Source organism: Saccopteryx leptura, chromosome 4 (assembly GCF_036850995.1).
Source record: "Saccopteryx leptura isolate mSacLep1 chromosome 4, mSacLep1_pri_phased_curated, whole genome shotgun sequence".
In the NCBI taxonomy this organism is placed as follows: Eukaryota; Metazoa; Chordata; class Mammalia; order Chiroptera; family Emballonuridae; genus Saccopteryx; species Saccopteryx leptura.
The window spans coordinates 192,110,425-192,130,892 of NC_089506.1; the positions used below are offsets into that span (position 1 = coordinate 192,110,425).

At 50.4% G+C, this 20,468-nt stretch overlaps 1 protein-coding gene and 1 long non-coding RNA gene across 4 annotated transcripts; one reads left to right on the forward strand and one right to left on the reverse strand.

Annotated features, from left to right (window-relative positions):
- Positions 1 to 14,665: 14,665 nt before the first annotated feature.
- LOC136403553 (uncharacterized) lies at positions 14,666 to 15,811 on the forward strand. The gene is made up of 4 exons (XR_010751152.1): positions 14,666 to 14,816; positions 15,087 to 15,181; positions 15,405 to 15,525; positions 15,607 to 15,811. It is a non-coding gene; the product is annotated as an uncharacterized lncRNA (long non-coding RNA).
- On the reverse strand, positions 15,768 to 18,557 carry ABHD11 (abhydrolase domain containing 11). 3 transcript variants are annotated; one of them, XM_066382386.1, is made up of 6 exons: positions 18,016 to 18,546; positions 17,714 to 17,849; positions 16,903 to 17,076; positions 16,560 to 16,748; positions 16,284 to 16,465; positions 15,768 to 16,063 (listed from the first exon to the last, which is right to left on the reverse strand). In XM_066382386.1, the coding sequence occupies exons 1-6, from the start codon at positions 18,132 to 18,134 to the stop codon at positions 15,931 to 15,933; spliced, it is 933 nt and encodes a 310-aa protein (XP_066238483.1). In that variant the 5' UTR covers positions 18,135 to 18,546; the 3' UTR covers positions 15,768 to 15,930. The 3 variants fall into 3 exon arrangements, with proteins under 3 accessions (XP_066238483.1, XP_066238484.1, XP_066238485.1); XM_066382387.1 differs by having other exon boundaries at positions 16,560 to 16,730; positions 18,016 to 18,543; XM_066382388.1 differs by lacking the exons at positions 15,768 to 16,063; positions 16,560 to 16,748 and having other exon boundaries at positions 16,298 to 16,559; positions 18,016 to 18,557.
- Between the last annotated feature and the right edge of the window lie 1,911 nt (positions 18,558 to 20,468).

The following is a 20,468-nucleotide window of genomic DNA, read 5'->3' on the forward strand; positions in this document are numbered from 1 at the left end:
AGAGGGGAAAGAGAGAAGGAGAGATAGAGAGAGAACAGGGGGAGGAGTAGGAAGCATCAACTCCCATATGTGCCTTGACCAGGCAAGCCCAGAGTTTTGAACCGGCGACCTCAGCATTCCAGGTCGACGCTGTATCCACTACGCCACCACAGGTCAGGCCCAGCCTTGATTTTAGTGCTTAGGACCTCCAGCACCCCCATCCAGAAATCTCCTCCAGAGTCTCTTCACTCTCTTCCTCATCCTCTCACCTAAACTCAAGCTCTGACCTCTTTCCCCAGAATATCTCAGTTCATGGGTCTGAAGCTGGGTGAACACGCCTTTTCCTTTAGTTTCCACTCCCAGCAGAATACAGAAACCCTCTATCTTTGGGGAAGGGAGATCTAAGTTATAGTCCTCTCTCCTTCCCTCGTGTCTGTATGTCCCTGTGTATCCATGCATCCCCAACCATGAGCCCCAGCCCCAAGCCTGAGATCCTCTTTCCTATCTAGAAACTGGGACCCAACACTCTGGCACTATTGGGAAGATCTTAGCAGTACTGTAGAGGGGTGATGGGGGGGGGGGCTAGTCAGTAGCAGATGCTCCTTTTCTGGTCGCTGCCAGCATCTTGTTGAGACAGCAATCACACACACACACACACACACCCAGCTGTCCCCTCTGTGCCCTGGACCAGACCTTCTTGCCCTCAAGCCAAGCACACCCTCTTCCCTTTCCCAGGGCTGCCAAGGTGTTTCTCTGGAGCTAGGCCAGCTCCTGCTGTCCAATGTGTCTGTGCCTGGCATTTGTCCCAGACTGTGAGCACAGGTTACCTGGCTGGCAGTCTGTGGGCACAGGTTACCTAACTGGCAGAGACACTGTTCCAGCTATTTCTGAAAAACCTGGCACAAAACTAGTTCAGTGTAGCTAGGCATGAGAGACAGCCACACCCTTCCCAGTTGTCTAGACCTTGAGCGACCCATAGAACGAGTTTTGGTGGTGCCCTCCCTTTTTGGTGGTGCCCATTTGACAGATGCAAAACCAGGACTCACATGCTAGAGGGACTTGCTCAGGATTACAGGGAACAAATGACAGGGAAGGTGCTGCCTGACTCTTGGTCCAGAGTGCTTTCCTGTGTGCCTCATAATTCATGGGGTGAGGCATAGGTACACCCAGAACCCAATGTCTGGCCATGTGAGGAAAGGGCAAGAAGAGGAGACACAGCTCCTGTCCTCAGATAGCCCAGGTGTCATGCCAAGCATCACTTATTGAAATGCACATTAAATAATAACATGGAAAATAAAGAAGAACATTAAATTCTGCCTTTCTGATATAGGTCTTATCCTCATTCAATCATTTATTCATTCATCAAATATTACCTTGGAAACCATGCTCTGGGGCCACTGTTCTGTAGTTAAGGTGCTCCTAATGTAGTGGGAGAGATAGACATGGTTTCAATATGTGAGAAATCCAGGATGGCTTCCCAGAGGAGGTGATGTTCAAGCTGGGGGTTGGTGAAGTGGGATTGCAGCAGTGGGTGGAGCAGGTTTCCCAGACAGAAGAAGGAGTATGCCCAAAATCACTGGGGTGGGGAGCATTTGGAGAACCTCAGGAGCCTGCTGTGATGCTTAGGTATGAGAGTGAGCATGGCTAGGGGATGAGTGAAGGAGGCCTGAATGTTAAATTTTATTGTTCAGACAAAGGTCACATATTCGTTCCTTTAATGCAGGGGTAGTCAACCTTTTTATACCTACCGCCCACTTTTGTATCTCTGTTAGTAGTAAAATTTTCTAACCGCCCACCACTTCCACAGTAATGGTGATTTATAAAGTAGGGAAGTAACTTTACTTTATAAAATTTATAAAGCAGAGTTACAGTAAGTTAAAGCATATAATAATAATTACTTACCAAGTACTTTATGTCAGATTTTCGCTAAGTTTGGCAGAATAAATCTTTATAAAACAACTTACTATAGTTAAATCTATCTTTTTATGTATACTTTGGTTGCTCCACTACCGCCCACCATGAAAGCTGGAACGCCCACTAGTGGGCGGTAGGGACCAGGTTGACTACCACTGCTTTAATGGAAATGAATTAATGAGCCCTGGTCAGACAGCTCAGTTGGTTAGGACATTGTCTGGAAGTGTAGCAGTTCCCAGTTCAATCCCTGGTCAGGGCACATACAGGATCAATGTTCCTGTGTCTAACTCTCTTTCTCTCTCCCTTCCTCTCATGGTAAAATCAGTAAATTTTAAAAGATTTATTGGTTTTAGAGAGAGGAGAGAGAAAGGATGGGGGGGTGGAAAGCATCAACTTGCTTCTTGTACATGCCTTGACTGGGCAAGCCCAGGATCTTGAACCAGTGCACTCAGAATTCCAGGTGGAAAAATTTTTTTAAATGTATTAATTGAGCACTTACTACATGCTGGTTGTTCTAGATGTTGGGGACGTGGCAGAAAACAAGAAAGACAAAAATCCTTGTCCTCATAGAGTCCACATTCTAGTAGAGGAAAAATATGATAAACAAACAAACAAAAAACCCAAATACACTGAGGTCTCTGATTGAAAACCCTGGATTTTCCTGGTCAAGGTACATATGGGAGTTAATGCTTCCCGCTCCTCCCCCCTTATCTTTCTCTCTCTCCTCTCTAAAATGAATAAATAATTTATTTTATTTTTATTTTTTTACAGAGAGTCAGAGAGAGAGATAGATAGAGACAGACAGGAATGGAGAGAGATGAGAAGCATCAATCATTAGTTTTTCATTGCGACACCTTAGTTGTTCATTGATTGCCTTCTCATATGTGCCTTGACCGCGGGCCTTCAGCAGACCGAGTAATCCCTTGCTTGAGCCAGCGACCTTGGGTCCAAGCTGGTGAGCTTTCCTTAAACCAGATGATTCCGTGCTCAAGCTGGCAACCTCGGGGTCTTGAACCTGGGTCCTCTGCACCCCAGTCTGACGCTCTATCCACTGCGCCACCGCCTGGTCAGGCATAAAAAAAAAATCTTAAAAACAAAAACCAACTTTCTATTTTTTTTTTTTAGATTTTATTTATTCATTTTTATTAGAGAGAGAGAGAGAGAGAGGAAGGGAGGGAAGGAGAGAGAACAGGGGGAGGAGCAGGAAGCATCAACTCCCATATGTGCCTTGACCAGGCAAGCCCAGGGTTTTGAACCGGCGATGTCAGCATTCCAGGTAGACACTTTATCCACTGTGCCACCACAGGTCAGGCTCTTTTTTTTTTTTTTTTTTTTTACAGAGACAGAGAGAGGGATAGATAGGGACAGACAGACAGGAATGGAGAGATGAGAAGCATCAATCATCAGGTTTTCGTTGCGACACCTTAGTTGTTCATTGATTGCTTTCTCATATGTGCCTTGACCATGGGCCTTCAGCAGACCGAGTAACCCCTTGCTCGAGCCAGCGACCTCGGGTCCAAGCTGGTGAGCTTTTGCTTAAACCAGATGAACCCGCGCTCAAGCTGGCAACTTTGGGATCTCGAATCTGGGTCCTCTGCATCCCAGTCCGATGTTCCATCCACTGCGCCACCACCTGGTCAGGCATAAAAAAAATCTTAAAAACAAAAACCAACTTTCTAAAAAGAACAAATAACATATATAATGGTGATAAAGTACTATGGAGAAGATAAACTAGGAAAGAAGGAGTAAAGGGTGCTGAGTTTGAGGCAGGCATTCCAATTTTAAATAAAACAGTCAAAGAGGCCTGAGAGGGTGGCATTTGAGTAAATATGTTAAAGATGTGAGGGAGTGGGCCATGTGTGTCTTTGGCAAAAAGCATTCTGGGCAGAGGGAACATCAAGTGCAATGACCATGAGCAGGGAGCATGTTGGAGAAACAACAAGAAGGCAAGGATGATGCCTGGAGCATAGTAGGTGAGAAAGTGCTCAGAAAAGCTAAAGTCAAAGAAGTTGAGGAAGGGGTCTTATAAGTGATTGCATCCTTTGGCATTTTTTGTTTGTTTGTTTTTTTAAACAAGAAACAGACAGGAATGGAGAGAGATGAGAAGCATCAATTGCATCACTTTAGTTAATTGTTCATTGATTGCTTCTCATACATGAGTTGAGAGGGGGAACTCAAGCCTAGCCGATGACAAGCCAACAACCTTGGACTCCAACCAACGACCATGGGGTCATGTCTGTAATCCCATGCTCAAGCTGATGACTCTGCGCTCAAGCTGGTGAGCCCCTGCTCAAGCCTGGACCTTGGGGTTTCGAACCTGTTACCTCAGCATCCCAGGTTGACACTCCATCCACTGCACCACCACCGATCAGGCAGTGTCCTTTGGCTTTTACTCTCTCAGTAGGATGGGAGCCGCAGGAGGGTTTTGAGCTGAGGAGGGACACGATCCATCTTGGGCTTTAAGAGGATTATTCTGACTGATGGGTGGAGAATAGACTGAAGGGCCATGGAGGAAGCAGAGACATCATTTAGGAAGTGGTTGCAATATTGCAGGTAGCTGGCACAAAAGGATGGTGGTGGTAGTGGTGAGAAGTGGTCATATTCTGGATATTTTAAAAAATTTTAAGATATTATTTATTGATTTTAGAGTGAGGAGAGAGAGAGAAAGGTGTGGGGGTAGGAGCAGGAAGCATCAATGTCTAGTAGTAGTTGCTTCTCATATGTACCTTGACTGAGGAAGCCCGGGGTTTTGAACTGGCGACCTTAGCATTCCAGGTTGACGCTTGTCCACTGCGCCATCACAGGTCAGGTTATTCTGGATACATTTTAAAGGTAGAGCCAACTGAGAGAGAGGATTCAAGGATGACTGGAGTCAAGGGTTTTTTTTTTTTGTTTTTTTTTTTGTTTTTTTTTTTCTCCATTTTTTTTTTTTTTTCTGAAGCTGGAAACGGGGATAGACAGTCAGACAGACTCCCGCATGCGCCCGACCGGGATCCACCCGGCACGCCCACCAGGGGCGATGCTCTGCCCCCCAGGGGGCGATGCTCTGCCCATCCTGGGCGTCGCCATATTGCGACCAGAGCCACTCTAGCGCCTGAGGCAGAGGCCACAGAGCCATGCCCAGCGCCCGGGCCATCTTTGCTCCAATGGAGCCTTGGCTGCGGGAGGGGAAGAGAGAGACAGAGAGGAAAGCGCGGCGGAGGGGTGGAGAAGCAAATGGGCGCTTCTCCTATGTGCCCTGGCCGGGAATCGAACCCGGGTCCTCTGCACGCTAGGCCGACGCTCTACCGCTGAGCCAACCGGCCAGGGCGAGTCAAGGGTTTTGACCTGAACACTTGAGAAAATGTTGCGTTTGCAAAGGTGGAGGAAGAACTGGAGGAGGAGCAGGTTGAAGGTGTGGGTAAATCAGGATTTGGGGTCTGGACCTATTAAGTTTGAGTTGTACATTAGACTTCCCAATAGGGAGGACAAGTAGGCCATTGCCCACATGAGTCTGGAATTCATGGGAGAAGTCCAGGCAGGAAGAGGCTAGCATGAAAGTTTCTCAAAGCAAGGAAAGAGGCCCCCCTGTGGCAGCCTGGAGGATAGCTAGCTGTAGCAGGTTGCTGTGATATTCAGAACAGAGACTAGACGCAGGGGTCTCAAACTCAACTCAGCATGTGGGCTGCAGAGCAAGATCACAGCCGTTTGGCGGGCCGCACTAGGTCTACAAAAGGCAACTGTTACGCAACACTTTTCTCACTGCAGTTGAAAACAAAAAAAAATCAGTACAACAAGCACAATCGTACATGCAGTTTACTCAGTGTCACAAACGACCAGAAACTATAGTTCGCATCACAACTGCTGTTAACTAAGCTAATATCTAGCTAGGATGCTAGAGAAATGAAAAATACAAGTAGGCCCCTAGGCTTACTTAATTTTATCCAAAATATTTTGAACTTCGTGGATTAGTCTGCGGGCCGCACAAAATTGTTCGGCGGGCCGCATGCGGCCCGCGGGCCGCAAGTTTGAGACCCCTGGGACAGTGACTGTCTGAATAAAAGCAGGAAAAAAAGAAAAAAAGAAAAAAAAGCAGAACCCTTTAGGTTGCAGAAAAGTGTCAAAGGCACTTAAAAGGTTTATTTAATATTACTATACCTTATTTCAATAATTAAAAAAATATGGAGCCTGACTTGTGGTAGCACAATGGATAAAGCATTGACCTGGAACACTGAGGTCCCCAGTTTGAAATCCCGGGCTTGCTCTGTTAAGGCAAATATAAGAAGCAACTACTATGAGTTGATGCTTTCAATTCTTCCCCTCCTTCTCTGCTCTTCTCTAAAAGCAACAAATAAAATCTTTTAAAAATATATAGTAATATGTCCATTGTGAAACATGAAAATGACGACAGATATTATGAACTAGAGGCAATAGGCCTTGGTGACTGATTGTGTGCAGATGAGGGCAGAATTGGTGCTTAAGAGGAGGAAGAGATTGAGGGTGGGGAAGGCTTCAGACCAGATGTATAGCCCTGACATCTAGAAAGACAAGTAGATGGTTGATGAGGAGTTGGTGTGGAATACCAGCTGGAGACTTGGGAGGCAGAAGTAGTTTAGTTTGGTGTGGAGATGGAAGTTGTATGCCACAGTCCAGGGAGCGTGTGTGTGTATGTGTGTGTCTATGGAAGAAGAAACAAGCGTCGGCCTAGCGTGCGGAGGACCCGGGTTCGATTCCCAGCCAGGGCACATAGGAGAGGCGCCCATTTGCTTCTCCACCCCTCCGCCGCGCTTTCCTCACTGTCTCTCTCTTCCCCTCCCGCAGCCAAGGCTCCATTGGAGCAAAGATGGCCCGGGCGCTGGGGATGGCTCTGTGGCCTCTGCCCCAGGCGCTAGAGTGGCTCTGGTCGCAACATGGCGACGCCCAGGATGGGCAGAGCATCGCCCCCTGGTGGGCAGAGCGTCGCCCCTGGTGGGCGTGCCGGGTGTATCCCGGTCAGGCGCATGCGGGAGTCTGTCTGACTGTCTCTCCCCGTTTCCAGCTTCAGAAAAATGGAAAAAAAAAAAAAAGAAAGTCAAACTTTCTGTCTTAAAAAAAAAAAAAAGAAACAAGGGCTCAAGGTGGAACTGGAATACTCCCTGATAGGTGAGGGACGGGCAGACAGAGGAGCCAGAACATGGCAGAGGCTAAAATGGACACTGCTGCACAAGATGCCATTGGACCCCAGAGCAGCCAACTTCCTGTGATCAGGGACCACTTCACAGAGGAGGCAGGGCATTTGATTTGGGATTTAAAGGATGAATAGAGGGAGGTCAGATGGAGAATAGCACTTAGTGCTGTCATAGCACTTCTTGTCCTGTGTGGATATAGTTTGTGACGGGTGTCTGTCCCCTCATTAGATGAAGGGAAGCAACCGGGTCAGTTCTCACTGCTTCCCCAAGGCTGGCACAAAAAAGTGTATTTGAGGAATAAGTGGCAAACACCCGCTGGAATGAACAGTGTTCCCACAGAGGAGCACTGAGAGAAAAGCTGGGCATTTGAAAGCAACCAAGGCCCCTGGATCTCTATCCCATAGGCTGCAGGGCTGAGGCAGCCCCTAGCCCACTGGATCCCTGATATTGGCTACTGCTGCCATCTGCTGGACAAGGCTGGTGTCGCCTTGCCGATTCCATCACAGCTCAGCACCCCTGTGTCCAGGTTGGGATGGCAGTCACGACCTGCCTTTCAGAATACCCTCGGGATGGTGGGAGAAACACCTTGACAGTGACAAGACAATGATGGGGAAGTACAGGTTGTAGGGATCTGGAGGAGGAAGAGGAGACAGCTTGTGTAGGATTCAGGAACAGAAATGTCCCTGGGTCAGAATCATAGGGGGTGCGGAGCAGGAAGGGGCATCCCTTGGCCAGGGTGTGTGTGTGTGTGTGTGTGTGTGTGTGTGTGTGTGTGTTTGACATTCTCCCGTCGTTGCTTTTCTGTTGTTTTCTGACAGGCTTACTCCCTCTTTCTCCTCTTCTGGTAAGTCTGGCCCTGAGCCCATCAAAGTGCTGGCCACTGTGTGAGGTGCCTCATGTAACCTGACCATGACCTTATCAGTGTGGCCCTCCATGAGTCCACAGAAGAGGATGATGAGGCTCAGGGATTAAACACAAACACAGTCATGAGGGTTGGGAGACACACTTTGTAAGCTGCCCAGCCCTGCACATTCCAGCTATTTTGACCACAAAGCCCCACTGGCAGCTCCCTTTCCCCCTCTGGCTTCCCCCACCCCACCGACCGTAGCCTGTAACCATCTTCCCCGAGACCCGGGCTCAGCCACCCTAGGGGAGCTGGGGAAGAGGGAGGTGTGGGCAGTGGAAAGCTGGGATGAGTCCCAGTGCTCAGTGTGTGATGTTTGAGGAAGAGCTTTGTGATGGAATTCACTATATGCCTGAATATAAGGTCATTCCCTCTTTTTCCCAGTGATAAGGCTAAAAATTTTTTTTTGGCCCAATATTCTAATATAAACATTTAGAGATGCAAATGAGATAAGCTCATCTTATCTCATTACTTATCTTTATTAAAATATTTTAAGTTACTTTTTAGAATAACTATTTTGAAACAAATTCTGTTCTATTTTTGTGGTTTGTGAAAGTGTTTATTCAAACCCTTCATTTCTGTCTTTCATTGTCATATGTTTTCTCTAGCATCTCCTTTGACTTTCCTGTACAGTTTTCTTGAACATGACACCTTCACTTGCACTTGGAAATACAGCACTTTTTTTTTTTTTTTTGTATTTTTCTGAAGCTGGAAACGGGGAGAGACAGTCAGACAGACTCCCGCATGCGCCCGACTGGGATCCACCCGGCACGCCCACCAGGGGCGACGCTCTGCCCACCAGGGGGCGATGCTCTGCCCCTCTAGGGTGTCGCTCTGCCACCACCAGAGCCACTCTAGCGCCTGGGGCAGAGGCCAAGGAGCCATCCCCAGCGCCCGGGCCATCTTTGCTCCAATGGAGCCTTGACTGCGGGACGGGAAGAGAGAGACAGAGAGGAAGGAGGGGGGGTGGAGAAGCAAATGGGCGCTTCTCCTATGTGCCCTGGCCGGGAATCGAACCCAGGTCCCCCGCACGCCAGGCCGACGCTCTACCGCTGAGCCAACCGGCCAGGGCCGGAAATACAGCACTTTTTAAATTCATGAATGAGTCTATGGCTGGAAATATTATTCCAAGTCATGAGAATGGTTGTTTTTCATGTAAGTGTTATTTTGGGGAATATTTTATTTATTGATTTTAGAGATAGGAGAGAGAGAGAGAGAGAGAGAGAGAGAAGGGGTGAGGAGTGGGAAGCATCAACTTGTACTAGTTGCTTTTCCTATATGCCTTGACTGGGCAAGCTATGGGTTTCAAATCCACTGTGCCACCACAGGTTAGGTCTAAGTGATGTTTTTTTTTATTTTATTTTAATTTAATTTAATTTTTTTACAGAGACAGAGTCAGAGAGAGGAATAGATAAAAACAGACAGACAGGAACGGAGAGAGATGAGAAGCATCAATTATTAGTTTTTCATTGCAACACCTTAGTTGTTCATTGATTGCTTTCTCATATGTGCCTTGACCATGGGCCTTCAGCAGACCACGTAACCCCCTGCTCAAGCCAGCGACCTTGGGTCCAAGCTGGTGAGCTTTGCTCAAACCAGATGAGCCCGCGCTCAAGCTGGCAACCTCGGGGTTTCGAACCTGAGTCTTCTGCTTCCCAGTCCGATGCTCTAGCCACTGCGCCCCCGCCTGGTCAGGCCTAAGTGATGTTTTAATATTTGTGATTGCCTGGCCTGTGGTGGCAAAATGGATAAAGCATTGACCTGGAATGCTGAGGTTACCGGTTCAAATCCCTGGGCTTGCCCAGTCAAGGCACATATGACAAGCAATCAATGAACACCAAGTGAAGCAACTATGAGTTGATACTTCTCACCCCCCCACCCCTTTTCCTCTCTCTGTAAAACTAATAAAATCTTTAAAAAAAAAATTGTGATCATGCCCTGGCCGGTTGGCTCAGTGGTAGAGCGTTGGCCTGGCGTGCAGAAGTCCCGAGTTCGATTCCTGGCCAGGGCACACAGGAGAAGCGCCCATCAGCTTCTCCACCCCTCCCCCTCTCCTTCCTCTCTGTCTCTCTCTTCCCCTCCCACAGCGAGGCTCCATTGGAGCAAAGATGGCCCGGGCGCTGGGGATGGCTCCTTGGCCTCTGCCTCAGGCGCTAGAGTGGCTCTGGTCGCAACAGAGCGACGCCCCGGAGGGGCAGAGCATCTCCCCCTGGTGGGCAGAGCATCGCCCCTGGTGGGCATGCCGAGTGGATCCCGGTCGGGCACATGTGGGAGTCTATCTGACTGTCTCTCCCCGTTTCCAGCTTCAGAAAAAAAAAAAAAAAATTGTGATCACTTTAATGTAGTACCGGATTATGTAAAATAGCAGGCTCCAGGTCCTTCCTCTCTTTCTCCCTGCTCAATTTTTCTCCACAGCACTTCTTACTATCTGATATACTTGGCCATTTCTTTATTATCTATCTCCCCTCATTAGAATGTGAACTCTGGCCCTGGCTGGTTGGCTCAGTGGTAGAGCGTCGGCCTGGCGTGTGGAAGTCCCAGGTTCGATTCCTGGCCAGGGCACACAGGAGAAGCGCCCATCTGCTTCTCCACCCCTCTCCCTCTCCTTCCTCTCTGTCTCTCTCTTCTCCTCCCTCAGCCAAGGCTCCATTGGAGCAAAGATGGCCCCAGGCGCTGGGGATGGCTCCATGGCCTCTGCCTCAGGCACTAGAATGGCTCCGGTTGCAACAGAGCGATGCCCCAGATGGGCAGAGCATTGCCCCCTGGTGGGCGTGCTGGGTGGATCCTGATTGGGCACATACGGGAGTCTGTCTGTCTCCCGGTTTCCAACTTCAGAAAAATACAAAAAAAAAAAAATGTGAACTCTGTGAGGTTAGGGAATTATGTCTGTCTTTCCGGTTTATGTCCATCACCTGGAAACACGCCTGGAGCATAGTAGGTGCTCAATAAATATTTGTGGAATGCATGAGTGACTATAAAGCTCTTAGAAATGTTTGACACCCCAGGGGCAGCCAGGGCCATACATGAGGAAGGCATGAGAATGGGGTGGGAAGGCAGCCCTGCAGGAGCTGAGCTCATGTGAGAAGGGCAGTTAAGTTGGAGAAAGCCATGTTTTTGGTGGGTGATTAGCTACATACAGGGAGATTGAACAAATTATGAAATATATTGAAGACAATTAGGGCAAGTGGGTAAAATATGGAAAGAGGGAAAGCTGGATGATCCAACAGCAATCCCTGTGCTGTTGGATTGGAATTTAAGCTCAAAATGTAAACTTTTCCATATATGTAAATTGTATTAGTTAAGGTTCTCCAGAGAACCAGACAAATATTATAAATATAGAGAAATTTATTATGTGAAATTGACTCACAGATTACCGAGGCTGAGAAGTCCCACAATCTGCCACGGGCAAGAAGGAGACTTGGAAAGTCGTTGGTGTAGTTCCGGTCTTAGTACAAAGGCCTGAGATCCAGGAACACTGATGACCAGTTCCAGGGCGGGAGAAAACCAGTATGCCACCTCAAGTGGTCAGGAAGAGAGAATTCAACCCTCTTCTGCCTTTTCGTTCTATTTTTTTTTTTTAGCCTGACCAGGTGGTGGCGCAGTGGATAGAGTGTTGGACTGGGACACAGGACCTAAGTTCGAAACCCTGAGGTCATTGGCTTGCGCATGGGCTCATCCGCGTTGAGCACAGGCTTACCAGCTTGAGTGTGGGGTCGCTGGCTTGAATGTGGGATCATGGACATGACCCCATTGTGGCTGGCTTGAACCCAAAGGTCACTGGCTTGAAGCCCAAGATTGCTGGCTTGAGCAAGGGGTCACTTGCTCTGTTGTAGCCCCCCACCACCTGGTCAAGGCACATATGAGAAAGCAATCAATGAACAACTAAGGTACCTCAATGAAGAATTGATGCATCTCATCACCCTGACCTGTGGTGGTGCAGTGGATAAAGCATTGACCTGGAATGCTGAGGTCACTGGTTTGAAACCCTGGGCTTGCCTGGTCAAGGCACATATGGGAGTTGATGCTTCCAGTTCCTCCCCCCTTCTCTCTTCTCTGTCTCTCTCTCTCCCCCTCTCTCTCCTCTCTAAAAATGAAAAAAAAACACACCAAAAAACAAACATCTCAAAGTACCTCCTTCCCTAACACTTATTAATCACGATCAAGTAATTAACATTAATACCATCAGTCAGCCTGACCAGGTGGTGGCACAGTGGATAGAGTGTCAAACTGGGATGCAGAGGACCCAGGTTCAAGACCCCGAGGTCGCCAGCTTGAGCGTGGGCTCATCTGGTTTGAGCAAAAGCTCACCAGCTTGGACCCAAGGTCGCTGGCTTGAGGAAGGGGTTACTTGGTCTGCTGAAGGCCCACGGTCATGGCACACATGAGAAAGCAATCAATGAACAACTAAAGTGTTGTGCCTGACCAGGAGGTGGCGCAGTGGATAGAGCGTCGGACTGGGATGCTGAGGACCCAGGTTCGAGACCCCGAGGTCGCCAGCTTGAGCGCGGGCTCATCTGGCTTGAGCAAAAAAGTTCACCAGCTTGGACCCAAGGTTGCTGGCTCAAGCAAGGGGTTACTTGGTCTGCTGAAGGCCCGTGGTCAAGGCACATATGAGAAAGCAGTCAATGAACAACTAAGGTGTCACAATGCGCAACGAAAAACTAATGATTGATGCTTCTCATCTGTTCCTGTCTGTCTGTCCCTGTCTATCCCTCACTCTGACTCTCTGTCTCTGTAAAATAAATAAATAAATTAAAAACAAAACAAAACAAAACACAAAGGACAAAAATATGATCCTAACAATAGATGCAGGAAATGCATTTGATAAGCTACAATATTAAAAAAAAAAAAGATACAATATTCATTTATGTTTAAAACACTTAATAAAATGGACATAGAAAGAAAGTACCCCAAGATAAAAAACAAACAAAAAAACAACTAAGGTATTGCAACAAAAAACTGATGATTGATGCTTCTCATCTCTCTCTCCGTTCTTGTCTGTCTCTCTCTGACTCTCTCTGTCCCTGTAAAAAACCACCAAAAAACCCCCCAAAAAACCCATCAGTCATGGTTCCAAATGATATTGGATGAGAACACTGCCTCATTTCTGTGATCTTCCCAAAATGTGTAACAGTGGTCTAATCAAGAGAAAAGATAGGACAAACCCAGGTCGAAGGATGATCTAAAATAACTTTCCTATAGTTTTTTAAAAAGAACTTCCTTGTAATCTTCAAATATGTCAAGGCCATGAAACTCAAACAAATTGTTCTAGATAGAGGGAGACTAGAGAGATGTGACAACTGGGTACAATGCTTGATACCATGTTTTTTTTTGTTACCCTAAAAGGGTATTTTTCTGGACATCAAAGAATAGTTTAAAATTGTTTCCAAATAAAAAAGTTGAAATAAAAAACATGCCTGGCAGCCCTGGCAGGTTTGCTCAGTGGTAGAGCATCGGCCTGGCGTGCAGAAGTCCCGGGTTCGATTACCGGCCAGGGCACACAGATGTGCCCATCTGCTTCCCCACCCCTCTCCCTCTCTTTCCTCTCTGTTTCTCTCTTCCCCTCCCGCAGCCAAGGCTCCATTGGAGCAGAGATGGCCCGGGCGCTGGGGATGGCTCCTTGGCCTCTGCCCCAGGCGCTGGAGTGGCTCTGGCTGGAGTGGCTCTGGTCGTGACGCCCCAGAGGGGCAGAGCATCGCCCCCTGGTGGGTGTGCCGGGTGGATCCCAGTCGGGCGCATGCGGGAGTCTGTCTGACTGTCTCTCCCCATTTCCAGCTTCAGTAAAATACAAAAAAAAAAACAAAAAAACATGCCTGGCAAGAGTGTTAGCCCTTCCCCTGGCTGATTCCTGCTGGCTGCAGAATTCATTTTGGTCAAGCTCCTGGGGGACCCCCTTTGACTAACTGGGGGTGAAGAGCCTTTGTGTGCCTCTGGTCCCCTAACACCTTTTTCTAATTATATCCGTGCTCCACCTTTGTTAGCCCTGGAGGTCGCAGAGAGCAGGGGTCCTGTCTGGCTCATACATAGCACAGAGCAACCTCTTTAAACACAGAATCTCAACAAAAGGGGTGTTACATTAGGGGGCACAGCCCAACCCTAACCTCTGCCTGGGGTTCAACCAAAGAAACTGTCTAGTCTGGCTGATGGAGAAGTACCTGAGTAGGGCCTATGGACAGCCACGAGTCCTGTCTGCAGGGGATTTCCTGGGGGGTCTTGGAGGAACTATTTGCAGCTGAGTTGAGGATCTAATCCTCAAGCTGTAACCTTACTGAAGAGGTCTCTTAATGGAAAAAATTTCTTTACACCTTTGATGTCACTGATGTGCTCAATAATCTGAGAGGAGTGGTACACCAAGACCCCTCCAGAGCACAGCAGGCCCACCATGCTCAAGGATCAGAATGGTGGAAATACTGGAGGAATAAAGAGCAATGTTGCTAAGAATAGAATGTGCCAGGAATGGTTCAACTTTTTCCTTCTGTTTTCTGCTGAGGTGAGGTTATAGTTGTATGTGTGGAAATGCCATTCAAGATACCAAGATGCCAGCCCTTCAAGTTGGGGGCTGGGGTACCTATCTCTCAGCATTTGAGTAGCCCTGGCTCTGTCCAACCTTTCTCATTTCCTGATGTGGGTAGAGTGCCCCTTTGGGGTAAGGAAAGCAAATGAGGATCCCAGCCTGGCTGGAGGGTTCTAGGATCTGGGGGTGAGGTGGGGGGCAGAGATCTGGCAGGCCTGCCTGCTTGCCTGGGGTGGAGCCTAACAGGGAGTGCCTGGCCAGGAAGGGAGGGCAAAGTGCCATGTCCTCTACCCACCCCACCCAACTGACAAGAGTTCCTGTCACCAGGCCACCCTCTCTGTCTGGGGCCCTTAAGGGGGTAAGTATTCTCCTCAACCCACTTTGTCTCGGTCCTGGGCTCAGGTGAGAACACCTTTTCCCCTTGGGAGTCCAAACACGGTGCTTTCTCTGCTTACCCTTAGGCCAGGCACAGGCCACACCTGCTACCCCCCACCAGGGCATAAATTCCCCTGCCCTACTTTCACAAGTCCACAAGCCTGGGGCACTGAGGGGCAGAAAAACCCAGAGTGGGGCACCTCATATAGGCAAGCCCACGATCACTGTTCCTTCCTCTACCACTCTACAACAGAGCCCAGAATCCTAAGTGACTAGAGCACTGGGGGACATCCAGACCGAGCCCTCGCTGGACCAAGTTCTCCAGGAACGGGATGAAGCCATTGCCAAGTGAGAGGCCGCTGGGGGTTGCAGGGGCAGTGGGTGGCTCACCCTCAGGACTCTGTCCTGCTAGAAGAGGGGATGGGCAAGTCAGATATTCCTAGAAGAAAAGCCATACAAAAATAACCACCCTGTCATAAGACAGGGGCTGTGGCCATACTTGCCCACTCCCAGGGCCCAGCATCACATCTGTAGGTCCTAGGCCTCAGGCTCTTCTCCCTGCTACCTGCAGGAAGCAGGCAGTGGAGGCTGAGCTGGACACGTGCAAAGCCAAGTTACGAGTTGTGGAGGCCCAGTTGCTGGAGGTCCTGGAGGAGAAACTGAGACTGAAGCAGGAGTTGGAGGCCTGGGAGGTAGAGTGGAAATGCCAGTGGGCCTGGGAGGAAAGGGGAGATGGCCCAGGCTCTGCCCCTGAAACTGCTCTCTGCCCCCAGGAGGACATGCAGCAGCTGGTGAGGCAGCGGGTCGAGAGTCAGCTGCAGAGAGAGTCCAGAGGCACACTGAGAGCCTCCACGGCCCCCGGAGCAGCCAGGGCCCCATGGATCCAATTCCCCCGGGGTCGGTGGAGGCGTTGGTGGTGAGAGAACTCAGCCCAGAACCTTGAGAGCTGTCTTTATTCATTAAAACTTGAAGTCTGTCCACCTTTGCACATCATGCCCTCGTAGTGACCACCTGAATCCCTCCGTGCAGAAACATGGAACAGGCGACAGGGCCCTGAAGCCTGGGGTTTCAAATATGACCCTTCTCCCCAGCAACTCTTAGGCCAGGAAGCCTCGGATGGCAGCCATGAAGTCCTGTGGACGGTCAGCATGAATCCAGTGGCCAGCATTCGGCACGGTCTGCGTCTGGGCCCGAGGGAAGAGTCGCTTAATCTCAGCATGGTGGCTGGGGCTGTCCGTTGAAGAGAAGGCCGCCAAAAAGGGGTGAAAGTGGGAAGATGGTTAGAAAAGAGAAGTGAAGGCAGAGCAGGAAAGATGAAGAGCCACATGCCCCGTGGTGTTTCCAAGCTCTCAGGAGCTCCCTGCCCACACTCAAGCACCCACCCCCTGCACTGCAAGGCAGGGGACTGGATAAGTAAGGTATGCCCCACCTACCACCCAGACTGGCTTACTGCACGAAATCAGAGTTTCCACCAAGGAGGAAGAGGGTTGGCCCAGGATAGGATTCTTGTCGTGGTGGGAAGGCCAAGATTTTGTCCACATGCTGGGCCAGCGCATCCAAGTTCACCCTCCATACAAAGCGCCCATCTGCCTCCACCAGGTTAGTGAGAAGGAACTGCCGCACAGCCATGTCCTATGAGATGAGGGGCGCACTCTGTGAGGCCTGGGAAGCCACTCTTCCCTTGACAGGTTTCAATCAGCACTATCTGGGGACTTGAGGATATCACCTGGATAAGAGAGCTGAGCTGTTTATCCGCCAGTTTGCGGGCACAGGAGCGGGGTACCTCATCCGGGATGTTTATGGCCCTCATGGCTGCCATGTAGGCTGGAAAGTTCGAGACGGATGTGGTCTCCACTGGGCTAATGTCCACAGCAACCAGACGCTCCACAAGCTCTGGCTGTGGGAGAGAACTGGACTGGAGACCAGCTGTAGGGCATGCACAGTAAGTTGCAGGCAGAGTCCCTTATCCTGAACTTGACCATCCGAGGCTCCTTTGGGTGTCAGGTTGCCTGCTGGGCCCTCAGGATCTAATACTGGATGGGAGGAAGCCCCAGATTGGAACAGCTCACCCTTTGTAATGCCAGCAGCATAGCTGTCTTGCCTCCCATGCTGTGGCCAATGAGGACACAGGGCACTAGGCCCAGTTGGGGCAGGAGGTCCTGCAGGTCCTGGCTCATGGCCTCATAGCTCATGTCCGGGCTGTGGGGGCTGTCACCATGATTCCGAGCATCCACTGTCAGCACCTGGAGAGTGGAGTGAGGGGGGGGGCAGCACTGGCATCCACATTCGGGGCATGGACAGCCAAAGGCCTGGAAGACGTACAGGTTGAAGGGATGGAGAAACTGGAGAGAGATTCTGAAGAAGAAGAAGGGCCCAGATGGTAAGAGGGCCCAGTTCCCAGACCTAAGTGGCCCAGATGAAGAACCTGGGGTCAATGACACAGAAGAGAAGGCCAAGGAGTGTAACCACATCTGTGAAGGCCTGGCCTGGTGGGGTGACAACCCCAGAGAAAGCAAACACCAAGAATTTCCGACAGCTGAAGCACAGAAAGATGTATTGCTATAAGCGGGGATAAGTAGTACCCTGTCATCCCTGGTGAACAAGCAAGGGGCTGGCCCCCCTTAGTGAGAATAGGGCTATTTAGGCAATGGACAGCGGAGCCTAGCTCATTTTGGAGCATTTAGATGGAGATAGGCTGGCTGCATGGAGAGAATGAATGGGGTCCATCAGGACCTGGGTCTGCCCTACGGACTCCATCTTTAGAAGGTCAACCTGTCCTTTCGTTTCCGCTCAGGCGGAGCAGTGAGAGCAGAGGAGCTGGCCCCGCCTCAGCCTCAGCCCTGATCCCGCCCACCGATCCCGCCTCCCTCGGAAACTCACCCTCCGGCCTGTCTGCTGGGCCAGAGCTTTGGCGATAGAGTTGAAGTTTGTTTTGCAGCCGAAGAGCCCATGCAGAAAGACGAGGGCCGGGCGGGCCGCCTCCCCATCCAGAAGCTTGTAGGAAAGCGGCAACGGTCTGGAGGAAGGAGCAAGGATAGGGGGTGATACTGAGCCTGCTGGGGAAGAAATTTGGTGGAGCCGCCTGGGAGGAGGCAGGTCCAAGCGAAGGAGGTGGGACTGTCGGCGCCGGACCGGAGGAGGGTGGTTAAACGACAACCTCCCACCGGGCGCCCTTGACTGACCTTGGCTCGGCTCCGCCTCGGCCGCTGCTGCTGGGTGCGACAGGCAGCCTGGACAAGCTGGTTCTGGAGGGCTCGAGACCCCCATACGGGAGCCTCCAGGCGCGGGTCCAACTGAGCATGCCCGGGTGCCCGGGAGCGGCACGTGTTTCGCAAGCACGTCCTGTAGCCTAGCTCGCTTTCTGCTTTTGCTGAGCCCCGCCCAGTTCCCACTGGAGCTCCGCCCTCTGCCCGCCCAGTATCGCGGAGTTCCCCGCCTTCGGTCACGATTCCTTACGAAATCCCAGAGAACAGTCTGCCCCTCCAGCTTCGACCCCTGCGCCAATACAAATCCCGAAGGCGGCAGCACCGCCCCTGGCCACGCCCTGAGCAGAACTACCGGAAGATCTGGCTCTGTCCCGCGCAGAGTACTTGCGACGAGTCTGGGCCCTCCGGTCTGGGTATCCGGCCCCAGCTGTTCTGGGTCCTGGGTTTTGATGCCTGCTCTAGGCAGCCGCGGAGCAGGCTGTAGGCAAGCCAGGGAGGCGCTGCCTTGATCCGCGTCCGACGCCGCGTCTGGTACGCTCCTCTCGCCTCACGCACGGCCTTGGGTGCGTGCTGTACTTTCTGTGCCGCTAGGGGGCGCCGGCGGGAGGCACCTGGAATGGCTCCCTTAGAGCTCAGCCTGGAGGCGCGGCGCTCTACAGCGCGCGGGTGGGATGGGGGGCGTGGTAGGGGTGGTGGTGAGGGGGTGGGGGGTGAGGGGCAGGGGCGAGGTTGCCCAGAGAGGCCTAAAGGAGTACCTCTTACACATCCTGAAGTGAACTATATAGAAAGAGCTAGGAAGGACCCTAGAGGTTATCTTTAACCATCTCCCATCCCCACTCTTTACAGATAGGGAAATTTAGGCAAACTGGAACCTCTGGTCTGCCATTCATAATGCGAGGCAAAATGTAAGGCCAGGGTCAAATCCTGGCCAGATGTTTGTACTGGTGGGGGCATCTGAGTTGAAATGGCTCAGATCTACTCCCTATTCCTCCCGCCCCCCCCCTTTACCAGTAGAGAAATAAACAGCCCTCCCACCCCAGAACTCAGCACATCCCACAGAGAATTGACCACTTTGGAACTCTGACCCTCTGCCATCTTCTCTCCTCAGTCTGGGGTAGAGATGGTGGTGGTGATATTGTCTCAGGTCTCAGCTGGCTTCCACTGCAGTCTACCCTTCAGCAGTTGCAAGAATGGCTGCTCTTTCTACATCATTCTGCTCAGAAACCTCCAGGGACTCCCCATCCCTAAAGGTGAAAGTTGAAACTTCATCACTGTATCCTAAGCCTCCCCCAGTGTGATCTTACCTACATTTCTATCCATGCTCCCCATTCTCTTACTCCCCAATGAGGCACCCTGAGAACTACACCGCATACTTCCCTTTAGGTTCCCCTACTGGGATGCTGTGCCTGCCATCCAGATGGCCAGTTCCGGAGTTCAAGATAACTGTCACCTCCTCCTCAAGCCTTCCCAGATTTCCCTGGTTGAAATTAGTCTCCTCCACCCTATGTTCTCAAAGCATTTGTCAGCATCTACTATGCAGTATTATAGAATTGGCCTTCTCTCTGTCCACCATAAACTGGGAGCTACTGGAGGACCAGAACCATGTTTTGTTCATCTGGTGCTAAGTGCAACAGTAATTTTACTGAATGATCATGGGGGAGATTCAGTGCAGTAGCCAAGGCTTAGGTGAAGGTTCAGCTGGTGGCTGGGTCTGTGTCCCCTCCAGAGGATAACATCTGGGCTAGCATCTGGGTTACTGTCCTTTCTCACCCTCTGCAGGGCCAGCAGGATAGAGTCAGGACCAGTAGGAGGCATTCTTACTCTAAGGCAGGGGTCCCCAAACTACGGCCTGGCCCCGCGGGCCACATGCGGCCCCCTGAGGCCATTTATCCGCCCCCGCCACACTTCCGGAAGGGGCACCTCTTTCATTGGTGGTCAGTGAGAGGAGCCTAGTTCCCATGGAAATACTGGTCAGTTTGTTGATTTAAATTTACTTGTTCTTTATTTTAAATATTGTATTTGCTCCTGTTTTGGTTTTTTACTTTAAAATAAGATATGTGCAGTGTGCATAGGGATTTGTCCATAGTTTTTTTTTAGTCCGGCCCTCCAACGGTCTGAGGGACAGTGAACTGGCCCCCTGTGTAAAAAGTTTGGGAACCCCTGCTCTAACGCTTACTAAGGACCTTAACTAATAAAATGGCTCCCACCCTTGAATCAGCCTAAGGACTGGCAGGTGTTTTAATCTGAGGAGGGCTTTGAAGTCACTGGGGATTCTACACACACCAGGTGGTGTTATCATTTATTACCAGCAGAATCATTAGGGGAGTGATGCGGACATCTGAGTCCTGGATGGGAGCTGGTCCAAGGCCAGAAGGGGTCCTCAGAGAGTGGATCAAGCAGTTTTCTCTAGAGTTGGGAAAAGAGGAAGG